The following is a 16,865-nucleotide window of genomic DNA, read 5'->3' as shown; positions in this document are numbered from 1 at the left end:
CACACACACACACACACACACACACACACACACACACACACACACACACACACACACACACACACACACCAACAGGCAGAGCAGTTTAACACAACACAAATAGGTCTGTGTTAATGATCATGCTGAAAAAGAGGTCACATACTTAATGAACCACAACTTAGACGAACAAATGTGAGACCGTAAATATAACTGAATCATCAACAACAGCCACAAATCTGACTCTACAAGTCTGGTTTTCCTTTAGCGATTATTTTCTTATTTAACTGATTTGGTCTATAAAACATATGCAATTACATCCATATGCAATTTAATACCACAGAAGACAAAAAACATGCAAATATTAATAAATCGGAAAAGGGAACCAGAGGACTTTTTTGCTTAAAATGATAAATTATAACTCAACTAGAACAGCATACCATCGCATATCCTCCTAAGTTAAATCAAAAAAGCTGCACCAAATAAACATACTCACAGAAATCAGTCCCCTAAATATGCCTGATTTATTTCATGAAGATCCATTAATTATTCCCTGAGAAATCAGTGAGGATGTCAAAAAAAAAAAAGCCTAATCTGGCAAAGGTGGAGGTATTTTTTACAGTACAATGTTTTATCTTCATTCATCTTTAAGGCTTCATCTTCTGGGATTATCTCATGTTGTTTTATCATTTCAAATTTATTTGGATGCATTGATTATTTGTTTCCAATCACTGAACATGATAGTAAGTCTCTTTTATAGGATAAGAAAACAAAATCTTCCCTTTTCTGAAAAGGATTTGCAGGGATTTCATTCACATATTCGTCATATATCCAGTATTATGGTATTATCAGTATAACATGATCCAATCAGCAGCTTCAGTTAATGTTCACTTCAAACCTCATGATGGATTTTTGGTGGGATTGTTGGTTTGACTATTTCTGAAACCGATCTCCTCCATTCACAACAGGCTCCAGAGGTTTTACTCAGAATGGTGCAAAAAATAAAATATAAATCCATCCTGAGCAGCAGCAGCTGTGCAGATGGAAACGTAGTGTTAATAATAGAGGTCAGGAGAGAATGACCAGACTGTTGGGGCTGATAGAAATGGTAACTCAGATAACCACTGTTTACAACTGGGGGGGGGGTGAGCAGAAAGGCATTTCAGAATGAGTTCGGTGAACTTCCCAGTCACCAGATCTGAATCCAATAACACAGCTTTGAATGTGGTACAACAGGAGATCAACGGCCTGAATGTGCAGCAGACAAATCTGCAGAGATGATGTGATGCGTTGACCAGTTTTCAGCATCATGCCACAGAGAACTGAGCAAACAGAGGCTCTTTAGTATCAGTATGATGTTCCTGATAAAGTGGGCAGTATATTCTATGCTAAATACTTTATAGCTTCATATTTAATAAGCACCCAGATGAATTGTAAGCTGTAGTTCTGGAGGTAAACACACACACACACACACACACACACACACACACACACACACACACACACACACACACACACACACACAGACACACTCTCCTCTGTTGTGTGCGAGCTGGAGAAAGATTTAAGGTGAATTTTTTGGAAGACCTCAGGGTTTCTACCAATCACAAAGCAATATGACAAGCTACACATACCCGAGAGGCTCTGTCGGTATCCATTTGTCAGCAAAGCATTTTCTGCCTCAAACACACAGTGAAGCTTTTTCACCAAAGTTCCCTTAGGTGTGCATTTCTGTCTGCCTTTGCATATTCTGTATAAACCGGGGATAAACACAACTTTCTGAGCATTTTTGACTTCTGAAAAAAAGTCTGTGGGTTTTTTATTATAAATATGATGCAAAGCTAACATAAAAATTCTCCTGGCAGTGCTGCCGGTGCCTCCTCGAGGGATCAGGCAGCCAAATATTTGGATGTGCAGAAGCTATTTTTAAGAGAAAGTGTATTTTTCTTCTGCGGTTACTTATTCCTGTTTTTCTCTCCCCCCCCCCCCCTGCCATCTTCGATCAGCCTCTGCGGATGCACTGCCAGACCTGCGCCCTGGTGACCAGCTCCGGTCACCTCATCGGAGGCGGGAGGGGTGAAGAGATCGATCGGGCCGAGTGCGTCATCCGCATGAATGACGCGCCCACCGCCCGGGGTTACGCCTGCGACGTCGGCCGCCGCACCTCCCTGCGTGTCATCGCTCACTCCAGCATGCAGAGGGTCCTGCGGAGTCGCCACGAGCTGCTCAACGCCAGCCAGGACACGGTGTTCGTCTTCTGGGGCCCCAGCAGCTACATGAGGCGCGACGGGAAGGGCCTGGTGTACAACAACCTGCGGCTGATGAACCAGGTGCTGCCCAAACTCAAGGTCTACATCATCTCCTGGCAGAAGATGCTGCAGTTTGACGAGCTCTTCAAGAGGGAGACGGGCAAAGACAGGTGAAGTTGCTGCTCCGATACTTTGTAATACTGTGCATGCACCGGCTCTAGGATCAGAGTTTTCTCAGCTGTGAAGTTTCCGAGGGATTCGAGAAGTTTCTGCTCCTGCAACAGCTTCTCCCGAGCCGAACAGGGTTAAAGGGCTCAAAAGATGGAGTTCTCAGCCCCGGCATTATTAGAGCTCAATGAAAACACCACCTCACATCTACACATGCACAGTGTCTGTCTTTCCCTCGTGTCGTCGGAGCCTTTGTCTGCGGTGTCACTAGTGACTGAATCTGTCTCCAGCTTAAGATACACGTCAGGGGGGAGAATTGCAGAATAGAGGATTTGGAGAATAGCTCAGACATTCATCCTTCAGAATCTGCACCTCCAGTCATGGTAAATAGATGTTTACAGTGAGCGAGCAGCTTCTGGTCATTTCTGCTCCGTGGAGCTTATTAGAAAAGACGAATAAGACCCAAATGCATTAAATCTGTATCTCTCTAATGTTTGAGAAAAGTTTAGAGGAGGCCACCAGCGTGCAAAATGTGCTGCACCTTCAGAAAACCACAGTATTCTTCACCTAATATTTAAAATTACTCCTGTTGTCTTTAAGGATTCGGATCCTGTGGGAGAACGGCATTAAAACCGTAGAGTTTCTGCGCAATCAACTGCGTGATCGACAACCCTGCAAGCATGTAATTGTAATTATGGGTTATGCCATTTCAGTGAAGGTAATTAAGATGGTGTGGGGTGATGCTGCATCCACCCATTTTAATCACACTGGCGGAGGAGCAATGAAAAGCAGGTACCCCTCTGCATCCCCTCTGTTAAATTGCCGAGCAGCAACGAGCTTGCGCTGGTGATTAAAGCCAAATTAGCTTCTGAAACGTTCTCTTTCCATTCAGCGCTTTATGTTTGCGTAATGCGTTATGATAATCACCAGCAGCTCTACTGTGGAGCACTGGTTTGTAGTGGATACAGAGTCGTGGTTTGGTTTGCAGGAGGAAACTGTGTGAGTTACATGGTCCAAATCATTCTGTCAGCACAATGTCACAGGTTTGATCCCTTACACAGTAAATCTATTTAATATATACATATTTTTTATGTATGTAAGAGAAGAGACTCCTCAGCTCAGAGAAAGATTCACAGCTTCAGCAGGACATCATCAACCAGGGATGAAACAGATCCAGAGCAGTGGTGGAGAACCTTTCAAGAACCTATCAAGGGACATTTCAATTGTGAGAACATCCTTTGAGGGCCACACTAAATTATGGATCACACACATGTCAGTTTTTTTTTTTTTGACAGTCGCCATGACACTCGTCTGTGATGACACGTAACAGCTGTGTGGGCTTTTCATTGGCCGTGACCTGAAAGCATATAGAGCCAGAGGGGTCCACCCTGAAGGAGATGTAACTATTATATTATAAGACTTATAAAAAGCTATTACAATACATTCTTAGTTTTCTTTTAATGCAGAAAAGGTTTTAAACATTTTGTATTTCTGAGTTATTTATTTGTTATATTTATAAATTGCCGGGTCAGTTTATATATCGTATAAAGTCCGAAGGTCCAGAGTGACCAGGTCCCGGATCTCGTCTTATTGAAACTTGAAACTCTGACACCAGGGCTTGTGTTCATCAAAGGTCCAAGAATTATATTTAGGATGTGAAGAGAGTCAAGAGAGTAACCTTTAAAGGTCATACACCCCCCCCCCACACTTACCCTGGCTGATTAAACCACTGCTCAGGTTGAAGGTCGGCAAACCTGGGCTGAAAAAAACTAAAATAAGACGTCACCAAAGTTTTTTAATAAACTAATACAAATGAGAAATGTGTAATTTGGAAAACAAGATATCACCAAAAAGTTTTCATGCTTTAGGCTGATTGGAAATCGGGGGCGTCTAAAAAAAACTAAATGAATAATAAAACCAATGAGAAGACTTTAACACTCCTCATATTAATACATGAAATAAAAAAATAGATTAATTAATGTAATATTTCCCACATTTTCCATTGTTTGAGGTCTGACTGGGGGGGGGGGGGGATTTTAATTAATTTAATTAAATTAATTGGACCAGAGAATTGGTTCCACCAGCTGTTTATTCATTTCAGTGAATCAGCTGATATGTGAACCAAATATATATCTATACACATAACAGCCATTAATTCTTATTTTATTCCTCTGGATTTCAGTTTAAATGTGCACTTTATTTGAATGGTAACGTGACTACATCAAGTCTTCACCCAAACCTCTTCTCTTTATTTATTAAAATCTCTTGCTTTATGATAAAGTAATAAAACTCCGACATTGCCAACAACCACGAGAAGGAAAATACTAGAAAATTGGGCAAATTGGACTCAAAATGAAAAACCAAATCTATGCAGGAAAGGGTTTGCTGCCGGTGGAGAGGAGGATTCAGAGGAGATGTATATTAAAGGGACTGTGGTTGAAAGGAATATGCTCAGAGAGACGCGGCACACGAGGCAGCTTTATTCTCGCCCCGTCTCACCCTGAGGAATGCAAAACAAAAAGTGATGCAACAGACACGGGAGCCGGGATCAGACTGTGACAGTCGAGGCAGATGCAGACGACCTTGGGAAAAAGTGAAGGTCCTTAAATCAAAGAAACATAAAACAAACATCGAACAACCTCTAATCGCTGGAGTCACTCAGGTTGAACATGTCGGGTGTGTGTGTGTCTCTCTATGTGTGTGTGTGTGTGTGTGTGTGTGTGTTTTCCCCGTGCACTGATAATGATGTTCAACAGGTGTTTCAGCTTGAACTAATGTGACCTTTAGCTCCCAGCAGTCGTGTAACAACCGTTATAATGAGCTCGATGACTTTTCTCCTGCTCTTTAGAAACACAGCAGCACCCTCCTCTCTAATCAGCTGCTCATTTTAATTACAGCTTTATTCCTTAAATAGTCCACTAATTTCATCAAGTATTCAATTTGTTATATTAATAAGCACTATTTGGTTCCGTGAAAGAGGAACCAGAGGACGAGATGATTCTTGATTCTTCTTTTTTGTGTCAAAGGATTTTTTGAAACGATCTGATTTATAAATTGAAAATACGATTTGAAGGACTCACACAGTTGAGCTGCTCCTTAAATTGGCACTTTTGCAAGATTTGCAGAACAAAACTGTGCAAACAGGAGAAGCAGCTCCGTCTCCTTCACAGGGATCAATCCGTCTTCCTGCTCCCAGCTGGATCTCAGGCCCTGTTTTTGAGAAGACAGCCACTGAAGCCAGGAGCTCGACATTTCACGCCACATTATTCACCAGCATGTTCATAAACACGGAAATGAAGAGGACTTCTTATGTGAGATTAGCTGCGTGCCTCCGACTAAGACCTCCACACACACACCGCTGATTGCCTGATGACAAAATGCCGTGCTCTGAACTTTGAAAGTTTTCCAATTTGCAAAGTGTGTGCGTGCGCGAGCGTGTGTGTGTGTGTGTGTGTCCAGTGTTTGCATATCACAACAAATCAACGTGTTCCAGACAACCTGGGTCCTGTCTTAATTAAATGAAAATGAGAAGCCGGTGCGTCATCTGCGATAGCATCACTTCGGCTCCACGCGGCTGTTTGTTGCACCAACAGACTAATAAAGATGAAAGTCGCACAAAAGTGCATTGTCACTATTCATCACGCCGTCACTCAGCCGGTGCGGAGTGATTGATTCGGGAGATTTGGCAACGCGCGGTAAAACATCAGGAGCGGATCATTTGTTGACACATCCAGCGAACACGGTGTTGTATTAAAGGTCGGACCAGGGAGGAATAACACAGGGAGGAAGGAGTTTGCTTATTTCCTTAAAGCGCTTAATAAACAGTGGAGTCAAACGTCCAGAACGGAAAACTGACCCCAATTAATCCACCAAATTCAACATCTGCCATTTTATTTGAGTCAAGTGGGACATTTATGCTCTGAGAAATCCCCACAATGTAATAAAAATAAAAGTCCATAGCATGCACACTATTAGCTTGTTAGAAAGCAATGCATGGTTATTGATAACATTTGAACGTTAACACATTAATCAATAGAATGTTACATTGTTAGCAGGTTATGTATATTAACAAGTTATGCTAAATGCTAATAAATGCCCATATTCATGTATTCTTTAGTAAGTTGTGACATGTATGTTACAGATGAGAACAGATGAGGAGACAAACCAGAATTTTTACTCTTTGAGTTTTAATGGAAGCTCTGATTCAGCCCAACATAAGAGACCGAGCAGCCATTTTGTTCTTCAGTCTGAAAGTGGACGGTGATTCAGGCTAAATATGTGAAATGTCAAGAGGCAAACCGAAGATTTCAGTGATTCACTCACATCCCAGTAACCAGGACTCGAGCTGCCAACGTTGTCAGACCCAGCATCTTAAATCGCTCTGATTGCTCCAGGTACAGTTCTGTTCCACTGCTGCAGGTCTGAGGTCTGTGTGTCAATACGTCTGATATCTGGGTCAATGTAAACTCGCCGAGATAATTGCAGGAGAAAAACGTGTTTTCTTCTTTAAAGCCTGCAGCTGCTGGTGAAGCGGTGATGATTCTACTGTTGTTGTTCTCTCTGTGTGAGTCACGTTTGAATTTGGTCTCTCTGTCCTCATGCTCCTGTTGGATGGGATTCCTTCCTGTCAGAGTTCATTCATGCATGTTGGATCTGAGTTGATGTTTCACATGTAGAAACCTTTTGAACCTGCGAAGACCCTCTGCGCTAAATTTAATTATTTCAACCGGGGACCATGAGAAACGTTAAATTCAATTAAATTTCATGGAAATCAACTCCTTGTTTTTGCAGATATTTCACTTTGGACCAAAGGGGTTAGGCTCAAAACACCCAGAGGTGTGAACACAAAGCTTTGCCAACCCAGCACACTGAAGTATATTTCTCTGATTACACTGAAATCCTTTTGAACAGTCTGGTCACATTTCCTCGCTCCACTTCAACGCTGCAAGAAGATGTGTTTCTATCCCGCCGTCCCCGCGCAGGGGGAAAGGTTCAAAACACAAATGCTAATCAGGCCTTTTATTTCAGGACTTTTTGGGGCTGATTTGAATCCCCCACTGCTCCGTTCTCTCTCTCTGTTGTTTTCAAACAAGCAGGCAAACCCCTCCACTCGCAATGTGTCATCCTCATCCGCTGGAGGGGGGGGGGGGGCGGGCGTCCAGGTGCCCGCCTGCTGGCTCTTGTCAAGACATTTCCTATAAGGCCTGGGTTTTGTTTCTCAGTGGATAAAGAGTTAGTTAAATGAAACAGCGAGAGTTTGACCACGTAAAAAATATCTGCTGACATGTCCTGGAGTTCGGGCGCTGGGGGGGTCTTTCTGTGTGACCAGGGCCAGTATGTTCTCCCTGTAGGTGCGGTTGACTGCAGGCGTGACTGTGAATGTTTGTTCGTCTCTGTACGTTGGCCCTGTGATGTGCTGGCGACCTCTCGCCCAATGTCAGCTGGGTTTGGTTCCAGCTCCTCCTGCGACCATCTAAGAACAAAACCCTATCGATCATGAATGGATTTCCTGGACCAAAGGGAAACTATGATTGTGAACTAAAGTACTAAAGTGTTGTTTTAAGTATTTAATGCCCACTTGAAGTGAAACATCACTGTTATCCACGATGGTTATGATCCAAACTCCAGTATCTCAACAACAAGACTGAATTGATCCTCTGACATTTGATCAAGCCTCAAGTCTCTGATTCTTTCATTGAACAATACATTTCAGAATTATCTGGACAGTTTTTTTCATAGTAACATAATTCTCCTCCGCCCCATTAACCTTTATTTCTTCTGACAGGTCTAATAATCTGAAAGTGTTGTTTATGTTGTCTCCGTCCAAAATGCAATATGAAGGTCAAACTCCAGACGTCTAAATGAATGTGGCAGGGATTTACTGGTGTTAGAAAACTGCCTGTGGTGCTACTACATCTTTAATTATTGAGTTTCGTGATGATGAATGATTTAATATAATTGCCGTGCATTATTGATTTTTATTTTCCTCCTACACTGAATCTCTCTGTGCGGTGAGAAGCTCGTTGTTGGCAAACCGCAGCGTTACAGTCTCGACCCCTGTCGGAACAATTAGAATCAAGGTTGCAGGGGTCACACACATTCATCTTGTGCCCTCGCCGTTCTGTTTAAGGGGGCCGTCTGAAAACGCACCTCATATCTGATGCATGAAAACATTTACTGGTCACCAGCCGTAATCCCGTTGGAGACGAGGCTCAGCTGTGCAGCAGCGGGAGCGAGACGAGACGCCCGACTCGGCTGAAGGATTCTAATCTGTCCCCGCTGAACGCTTAATATTTTCACACCGTGGGAAATGAGAAACAGTTGAAATGCAGTTTTCACTTCAACTAATCACCTCCGCCGGGGCTGTTCTCATCGCCACCTGTTTGTTTGTCTGAGGAGGATTACGCAAATACGACTGAACCGATTGTATTTTAAACTTGGTGATTTACTTTTGGAGCAAGTTCGATTAAGGGGTTGAGAGATCTTTATGAATAAATCAGGCATATGCAGAGTAGTATTATCTATGAACAGGTGAAACAGTCAAAAGTTTTATGGGGATAAAGTGTCCAATCAGCCCGGGTAGACCAGAGGCATTAGCTCACTGTGTGACCTCCTAATTTATACATTGATTTGATGAATATTGATTGTTCCAAAAGTGCTTTGGACCACAACAACTACCCCCCCCCCGGCAGTGATCAGAGCTGCTACAGGCCAACAAGCCACAGATCAGCAGCATCACAAGGTTTTTCTGTCACTTCTTCAACGGGACTCTGCAGCCTTGTCGTCGACATGTGAGGCCGCTCAACACGTCGGTTGCTTCGAGTTAGATGCTGATCCTAAAAATGTGAAAAATGTGAGGTGGTTGATTAAGAAAAGATTCTTCCAATAGCTGCTTATACTTCATATACTGCAGTCGGAATGAGAGACGAGATTCCTGCTGTGGTGAGAATATCTCAGAACGTCTCCATCGCAACACAGAGCCCTTTATGTGGCCCTTAATTTCAATGACGTTACACTTTCTCAAAACCAAATGCCTCAGATTGGAGTGTTTTTTTTTTTTTAATGTGATATAAGACACACTTCTCTGATGGGCATGTGTAGACAGAGAGGTTTTTGAATGCAGATCTGAGAAGACTTTGATTGGGGCACATTGCTGAGCTAAAGGAGACGGTTCTGAAGTTTAAGCTCGATACGTCATTTCGACTTTGTGCTCGACATGCAGACCGAGGCTATTTTGTGATTAAGGGTTTGATTATTTGACAGGGTTCATTTGTATCAGTCGATATGTGGGATGGATCTGTATTTTAATGAAGCTGTGTGGGAATTTGAATGATCTCGCGTGCAGCCAGGAATATCGACCTCTGGATTTAGAGAAATCTTTATTCTGGCGTAGTACCCCAACATGAGCTTTTCTGATTATCCATCCCAGTTAATCACAGTCAAAAAAAAAATGTAATATGGTTCAGTTGTCAGCCTTGTGGTCTCCCACACATGAAATCCATCTAACTGTCTATTCTCATCTCATCTCTCTGCCCCTTCCTCTGCAGGAGGATATCAAACTCGTGGCTGAGCACCGGCTGGTTCACGATGACCATCGCCCTGGAGCTGTGCGATAGGATCAACGTCTACGGCATGGTCGCCCCTGACTTCTGCAGGTGAGACAGTGGAGCTGAATGTGAAGCAGCATCGTCGGCTCATCAGCGAACAGTTTTTAAAACAGAGCTGTACGCGGGTGGCTCCACATGTATACAAATTCGTAGAGGCACACGATAAGAAAGATTAAAAGTGTAAATATATTCAGGCAGCTGATAAATAAAATGTCAGTGTAGCTGGAGATGTTTTTGGAATTCTCAAATTGCCTGTTAGTGAGAAATAAGTCAGTAAACAAGTCAGGGAAACGTCACGGATAAGGCAAGTGGTGCCGTTCTCATCCCCGTCTCACACGAGGTGTTGAGATTTCACAGTAATTTTAATTTGAAAGGAAACAACTTTTGCGAATCATTCGACAGATTTTTGTTTCCTCTTATCTTTTATTTATTTTTTTACAAAGCTCAGAGTCGGGTCATCAGGAAATTCAGCTCATCTGCTCTCATTTCCTGCTTCTCTACCCAAACTAGTGGAAATCAGACGGCCTCCCTCTGACTGGTGCAGTCTGCTCGTACTTGATTGCAGGACGCTTTTTCAATTTCCTTTCCGAGCACACGTCACAGATGTGGCGTCTATAAAACCAGCGGATGATGACACACACGTTGAACTCAGGCAGAGGAACGCTGCCACGTTTGTCTGCTGTATTTGGAACGAGTTGGTCCATTTCGTTGTGATATGGATTATAAAATGTGGAAATGCAGACTTGAGAGGATCCAGTCAATGAACTGGAGCATTAATCTGTTGCTGTTTGAGTGATTCCATCATTTGCTCTGATGCCGACTCTGATTGTCAGAGAACAAGTTCCTCTGACACCGATCTGACTCTGACTGCTCGTCCGTTCAGGTCAGTGCACTCGATACACACAGTTCCTGTTTGTAGATCGGCCCTGAAACCGTTTAGGTCTCAGTGCAGCGGCTCATAAACAAATGTCACGATTGAACAGATTAACACTTTTTAATGAGAAAGATCTTCAGCCGGGGGCTTTGTTTCCCTACAGGTGGTTTAGTGGAGCACGTTTTGTTCCTCCTGAAAGTAGCTGCTGTGATTATTGAGCATTGGCACATTAACGTGTGTTGAAAACCTCCATCGACGTGTGTCAGTGAATGTTGGATAAAACCGCCGGATTTTAAAGCTGTGTTCCAATAATTTAGAGTTTAACACTTGAAATTGGAGCGTTGCATTAAGACTATAGGACACAAAGTGTTTCTGTAACACTGAAGAGTTGTCATTACTACACAGTAACAACCTGTTAGGAATAAGGGTTTGGTTAGAGGCTGTTCTGGAAGTCAATGCAAAGTCCTATTGGAATTAGACGGTCGTTGTGAAGCCAGTTCATCCAAACTGTTGTGTTGCAGTTGTTCAGGTTAATCCTTTTCAAGCAGGTTTCATTATCCCAGTCACACTGGGCTCTAAGACTCTTTCATCACATTAATTGTTTGACCTTTTTTGACCTTCACGATGTTCTACTGCCGAGTAATGGTTTTTTATAAGTGGTTATTTCACATTTTGAGATTATATTCATAAAAAATAATAATAATTTCCTGTCCTGATCCATCCACATGTATATATATATACAGCTGTTAATGGATTCCTGGCTTTCATGTAGCACCTTCAATCAGTGCTCAGTGGTTTAGAAATGCAGGAAATGTGTTTTTGAATTACAATTGGTTATTTTCTTTCCCCTCCCACCACCACCACCCCTCATTATGTACCATTCGAACTTTCCTCCCCCACTTTAAAAAACATTAGCAGACACCGTGGGTGCATGTATAATAAATATATATATTAGAGAAATGCAAAGAACCATGGGATGCATAATCTGTTCTGTCTCCATCTTGCTCCGAGCGACCAAGGCTCCTGCCTCATTAGCGCAGTTTAATGGTTTGAATTACAGCTCACGTCTCCTTCACATCTCGGCAGCAACACTTTAATTGAGGACTTTTATTGGACAAGGAACAAATCTTGTTCGGTTTCTCAGTAAAAAAATAACAAACTGTAAAATGCTCAGTGTTTTATTTTAGCTTCACGCGTGGATGTGATTGATTCAAGTTCGTTTTTTATTTGGGTTTCGGAAGTAAATTCAATCCGGACGATAATGGAAAGAATTGTCGGTTCATTCTTTCAGCTCTCGTTGGCGCAAACTGATACGTAGGATTATTTTTACTTCTTATAAAAGTCTGTAGAATTCAAAAACTCCTCTTGTTCAAACCTCATGCTAAATGTTCTCAATAAACCAATAAACTATGCAAAAAACTTATATTATCAGATATCTGGATAAAATAGGAGTTTTGATGCCACCCTCCTCTTCCTCCTCCTCTTCCTCCTCCTCCTCCTCCTCCTCCTCCTCCTCCTCTTCTTCTTTCCCCCTTTCCTTTTACCCACTTCCTCCTCTGTCTCGGCTTCAAAAGAATAGTTTTCCATGTTATTAAGCTGCTGCTCTGTCACAGTCGCTTACATTTCTCAAAGAACCATCCTTTCTTTTCTTTTAAAGAAAAATGTATCTCGCATGAATGAAACGGTGTTTTTAATGATTTCTTACAGACTACCCAATCACTCTTTAAATTTTCATCCAGTGGCCCAGTAGCTCCTGCCTAAATTACTGCGCTTCTAAAAAAATGCTTGAACACAGCGGTGAGGTGCATGTTTCCTCCGGCTGAGGATTCTTTTTGTGACATTTTTGCCTTTTTTATTTCACTGAATATCTGCAGAGAGAGACTCAAACCATCCCTGTTAGGGTTTCACGTCGTTTATGAATCCTACACAACTGAATGACGACATTTGGACAAACAAAACAAAAGGAATATTGAAACATTACTGACGCTCAGACATTGAATAAAATGTACATGATGACTGGTGCAGCTGAAACTGAGAATCAGACAGTGAAGCGTCTCATTATTATTACAGCTGCATCTGAGATATCCCTCTTGACAGATGTGTGAGCAGCGTATCTGCAGAGGCGGAAGGAGGATTCACTGAATTGAGATTTAACACAATTCAAGGACCTAAATAGTTTTAAATACCAGAGGTCTTGTTCCATTACCACAACATTGACTCAAATGAAACACCGAGAGGTTGCGGCCTCATGGAAGGTGAATACTGTCAGAATCATTAGCGTCATCATTAGGGCTGACTCTTCCGATTAGGAAGCACACACTGCCAAAAGTAAGGCACAGCCATAGAGATCTTAAGGTTACAGTGAATGTGATTGAGGTAATAATGTTTGGTTTGGGAAGAACAAGGGCTATTTTAATGGCAATGCCCCCCCCCCCCCCCCCCCCCCCCCCCATACACACGTGCACATATTTTTAGTGCACACACTTGCTTGTTTTCCTTCCTCCTGCTTCTATTATTTATTAAAGGTTTTAACCGTTTACTGCAGCAATTCAGACTGTAAACTGTTGGTGTGTTGGTGATTCTCTGGGACAAATCTGATAAGTTTGACACATTGACTTTCCCCTGAGCTCATATTTATATTCAGCATAGATAAAATATAAAGATCTGGCACTTTTGGATCTTAATCCTTGAAGTGTGGGGAGACTGAAATCTGGAAGAGTTAAAATATAAATACGTGTTTAATAACGGAAAGAGGTGATTGTATTAAGTATTTTAGCATAAGTTTCTAATGAAGTATGCATGTCACAATAAGTCCTTATCATGATTTTGGACACAACAACTATGGAAATCTGTTATTTTACCTTTTTTATATAGACTAAATGTTGTAGTACTTAGTTTTATATGCTTGCTACAGTTTGATTGGTTGATTTTGTGTCCTTCTGTTCAATTAGATCAAATCAGAGCTTCTTCATTTCAAACATTTGGAAACTTCTTGTGTGTTTATGACCAAATAAAACCAACGCAACGATGCAAAATAAAGAAAAACACAACAATACATGAAGATGATAGCCGAGCTCAGCTTTGTTTCATGGCGACCAAATTACCACAAGATGTTTAATGAACTGTCGGCCGTGACAGAGGCCATTGATATGATGGAAGAGTTCCCTGTGTGGAGCATGTAAATATAAAATGGCTTCGCTGTCTAACCTCTAAAACTATTGTTATTGCTCAAACAAAAGCTGACAGCTTTTTCAAAAGGTGACATCTAGGTAATTAAAACGAGCTAAATTTGGAAGACAAACCGCCGAACGCAGATCAGCCTCCTCCTCCGCCGCAAAGTGAAAAACACTCTGAGGCGTCGCATTAAACTCGAGTGACTGAGCGTGGCTGAATGTCAACTGTCTCTCCTCTCCCTCTCCTCCACTGCAGGGAGCCTCAGCACCACTCCGTCCCCTACCACTACTACGAGCCCCGGGGTCCGGACGAGTGCGCCATGTACATTTCCCACGAGCGCGGGCGGCGGGGCAGCCACCACCGCTTCATCACGGAGAAGCGGGTCTTTGCCAACTGGGCTCGGACATTTGACATCCACTTCTACCAGCCGGACTGGAGCCCCGCGCCCCTCCCGGCCAACCGGACGCTGCAGGGAGCGGCCACCGGGGCGCCACTGCTGCCCCAGAAGACGTGACCGGTGCTGCGGTGAAGGAGCACACGGGAGAAACCCGCATCAGGACCGAGGAAGGGGGGGCGGGGGGGGGGGGGGGGGGGGGGGGGGGGGGGGGGGGGGGGGGGGGGGCAGCGGACCCCTTCACAGAGAGGATAACACACGACGTAGGCAAGAAAAAGTAGTTTCCACGGATGAAGACCGAGGCCCAGCTCCAGCACTGAGCTTTGTTTACTGAGGTGAACCAATTCAAAGTTGTACATCCCTGTTTGGAAAACCTTGTGAAGTGAGGTTACACAAGAAGGGGAACATCATCACACACTCTCAATGCATGCAGTGTCTTACTGTGGATCCTCCCTGTCTTTGTGCATATACATGTGTGTGTGACTGTGTGTGTGTGTGTGTGTGTGTGTGTGTGTGTGTGTGTGTGTGTGTTTACCACAGAGGTACAATAGAGGATACAAGTTGGGCTTAAGCTCACCACAAAGCCTTTATTGGATAACGGCTCTGTGCAGGATTCACTGCTTACAGCTCACTGAAAGAGAAATACCATTACAATGCCCTTAATCTAACAGTGCAGCGCTGGAGAACCTGGGGGCTGAATGGTAATAAGAGCCTGGTTTTGGATTTGGCTGTTTGAGGGACTGAATTATTACTGTTCAGATGCCATATTCTCCTGCAGCTTTTCAAAGATGGAAGAGGTCAAGTGGACGAGAGTCTTCAGACTCCTGCTTCATGCAACAAGGCCCAGGCCCCTTAGAAGGAGGCTTAGAAATCACCTCCCTGACTTTCATTTATTCTGCCGTCTGCATAGTGAGCTCACTGAAGTGTCACTCAAGTCAAACTTTGCAAAGGTGCATTTTCTGGCTGAAAAACTGGAGCGTGTTAAGAGGTTTTATCCTGTGTGTGTCTGTGTGTGTCTGTGTGTGTCTGTGTGCGCACCTCCTCTGGCCCCATACATATGTATCATAAGGCTTTGTCAGCTCCCTGTCACCAGTTAATAATGTGATTTTATATTACTACAAGCTGCATTTCCATGTAAATGCACGGCCATGCCACACAAGACAAGTGGGAGATTAAGATGGAGAGCGGAGATGCGGCAGCGGCATCCATCTTGCCACGCTCATCTGCCGCCGCTTCTCCGAATCGCCTCCAGAACGACACCGTTTGGAGGAACACTTGATTTTTAGTTTTATTGTAGAACTCATGAGTATGTGATCTGTCACTCTCCTCTTTCGATTGTGTTTTATGTGCCGTCTCCTCTCATTTGGCGGAGTCTGTGCTACGTGTGCACCGCCTCTCTCTTGCTCGCTCTGAGCTCCTCGAGTTCTCCTCCTCCTCTGCTTGTCCTCCATGAATAAGAATCAGGTGTCAGTCAGACACAGACACTTGTTCTTAACGATACATCCTGGTGCAGAGTCCCTATTGATTCTTTATCTCTGTAATGTGAGTAATGAGGGGACAGGTGCTGTGGGTCACCAGCTGTCGCTGGAGATCAGATCACGATTGCTTTTCCATACATCAGCAGCTGCAGGAGCGGTGCTGCCGGACGCCGCTTTGCAACATGCTTTGTTTCCCAGAGGAGTCGAATCATCTGTGAACGGCTGTGTGAAATTGTGTATTAGTGATAAAAACGCCCAGAGACCAAAGTTATATTCTGAAATTACCCCAAAATACTATTATCTAGTGAAACCAAACCAGAGAAGCAGCAAATCCTCACACGTCACAAAGTGAAGCCAGAGAAATGTTTGACATTTCAACTTTTCACTTTCTTGCCGAGAGTTCGCTTGTCTTTCACGTCTGTACAGTAAATATGTAGAAAGAGCTCATGATAGATGAGCTTAGTACCGGTGATAGAAGAAGTACTCAAACATTTCTCAAGTTTAAGTACCACTTTAACTTTTATACTTCAGTAAAAGTAAGTACTTGTCTTTTAAAAATACTAGAAGTAGCAAAAGTAAAAGTAGTTGCAGAGTGTAGCCCGTTAACTGATAGAACTGACTGACTTGTTGTCGTGGAAGGAGGCGGAGTCTAATTACCTGCCAGCTCTGATTGGATAAAAAGACAAATTTCCCTCTTGTAATAAATTAAAAAATGTAGTGAATTAGAAAGTACACAAATTTGCTGATATATGTAGTGGAGTAAAAGGGAAAAGTATACAAATATAGACAAGTACAGATACATGAAAAATGTGCTGAAGTACACTGATAAAGTAAATATACTTAATTACATCCTACATGTAATGACATTTTGTGTTTTTCTAGTACACGACTGCCCTGTGGAAGTTTGTTGGTTGGTGAGACTTTAAGGTGCAGCTCTAGTTGTCA

General features: G+C 43.0%; 1 protein-coding gene across 2 annotated transcripts in view; it reads left to right on the top strand.

Annotated features, from left to right (window-relative positions):
- The window catches only part of st6galnac5a (ST6 (alpha-N-acetyl-neuraminyl-2,3-beta-galactosyl-1,3)-N-acetylgalactosaminide alpha-2,6-sialyltransferase 5a), a 38,150-nt gene extending 21,543 nt beyond the window's left edge, over window positions 1-16,607 (top strand). The window contains exons 3-6 of one of the 2 annotated variants that reach the window (XM_034614622.1): window positions 1,983-2,395; window positions 9,941-10,048; window positions 14,304-14,615; window positions 14,659-16,607. In XM_034614622.1, coding sequence (XP_034470513.1) covers window positions 1,983-2,395; window positions 9,941-10,048; window positions 14,304-14,562 — 780 coding nt within the window. In that variant the 3' untranslated portion in view covers window positions 14,563-14,615; window positions 14,659-16,607. Of the gene's footprint in view, window positions 1-1,982; window positions 2,396-9,940; window positions 10,049-14,303; window positions 14,623-14,658 lie in introns of both variants that reach the window. The other variant, XM_034614621.1, reaches the window with a different exon arrangement.
- Window positions 16,608-16,865: the final 258 nt, after the last annotated feature.

The sequence above is a fragment of the Hippoglossus hippoglossus genome, chromosome 17 (assembly GCF_009819705.1).
Source record: "Hippoglossus hippoglossus isolate fHipHip1 chromosome 17, fHipHip1.pri, whole genome shotgun sequence".
Taxonomy (NCBI): domain Eukaryota; kingdom Metazoa; phylum Chordata; class Actinopteri; order Pleuronectiformes; family Pleuronectidae; genus Hippoglossus; species Hippoglossus hippoglossus.
Note: the sequence above shows the minus strand (reverse complement) of the source record. Positions and strands in the feature narration are given on the sequence as shown.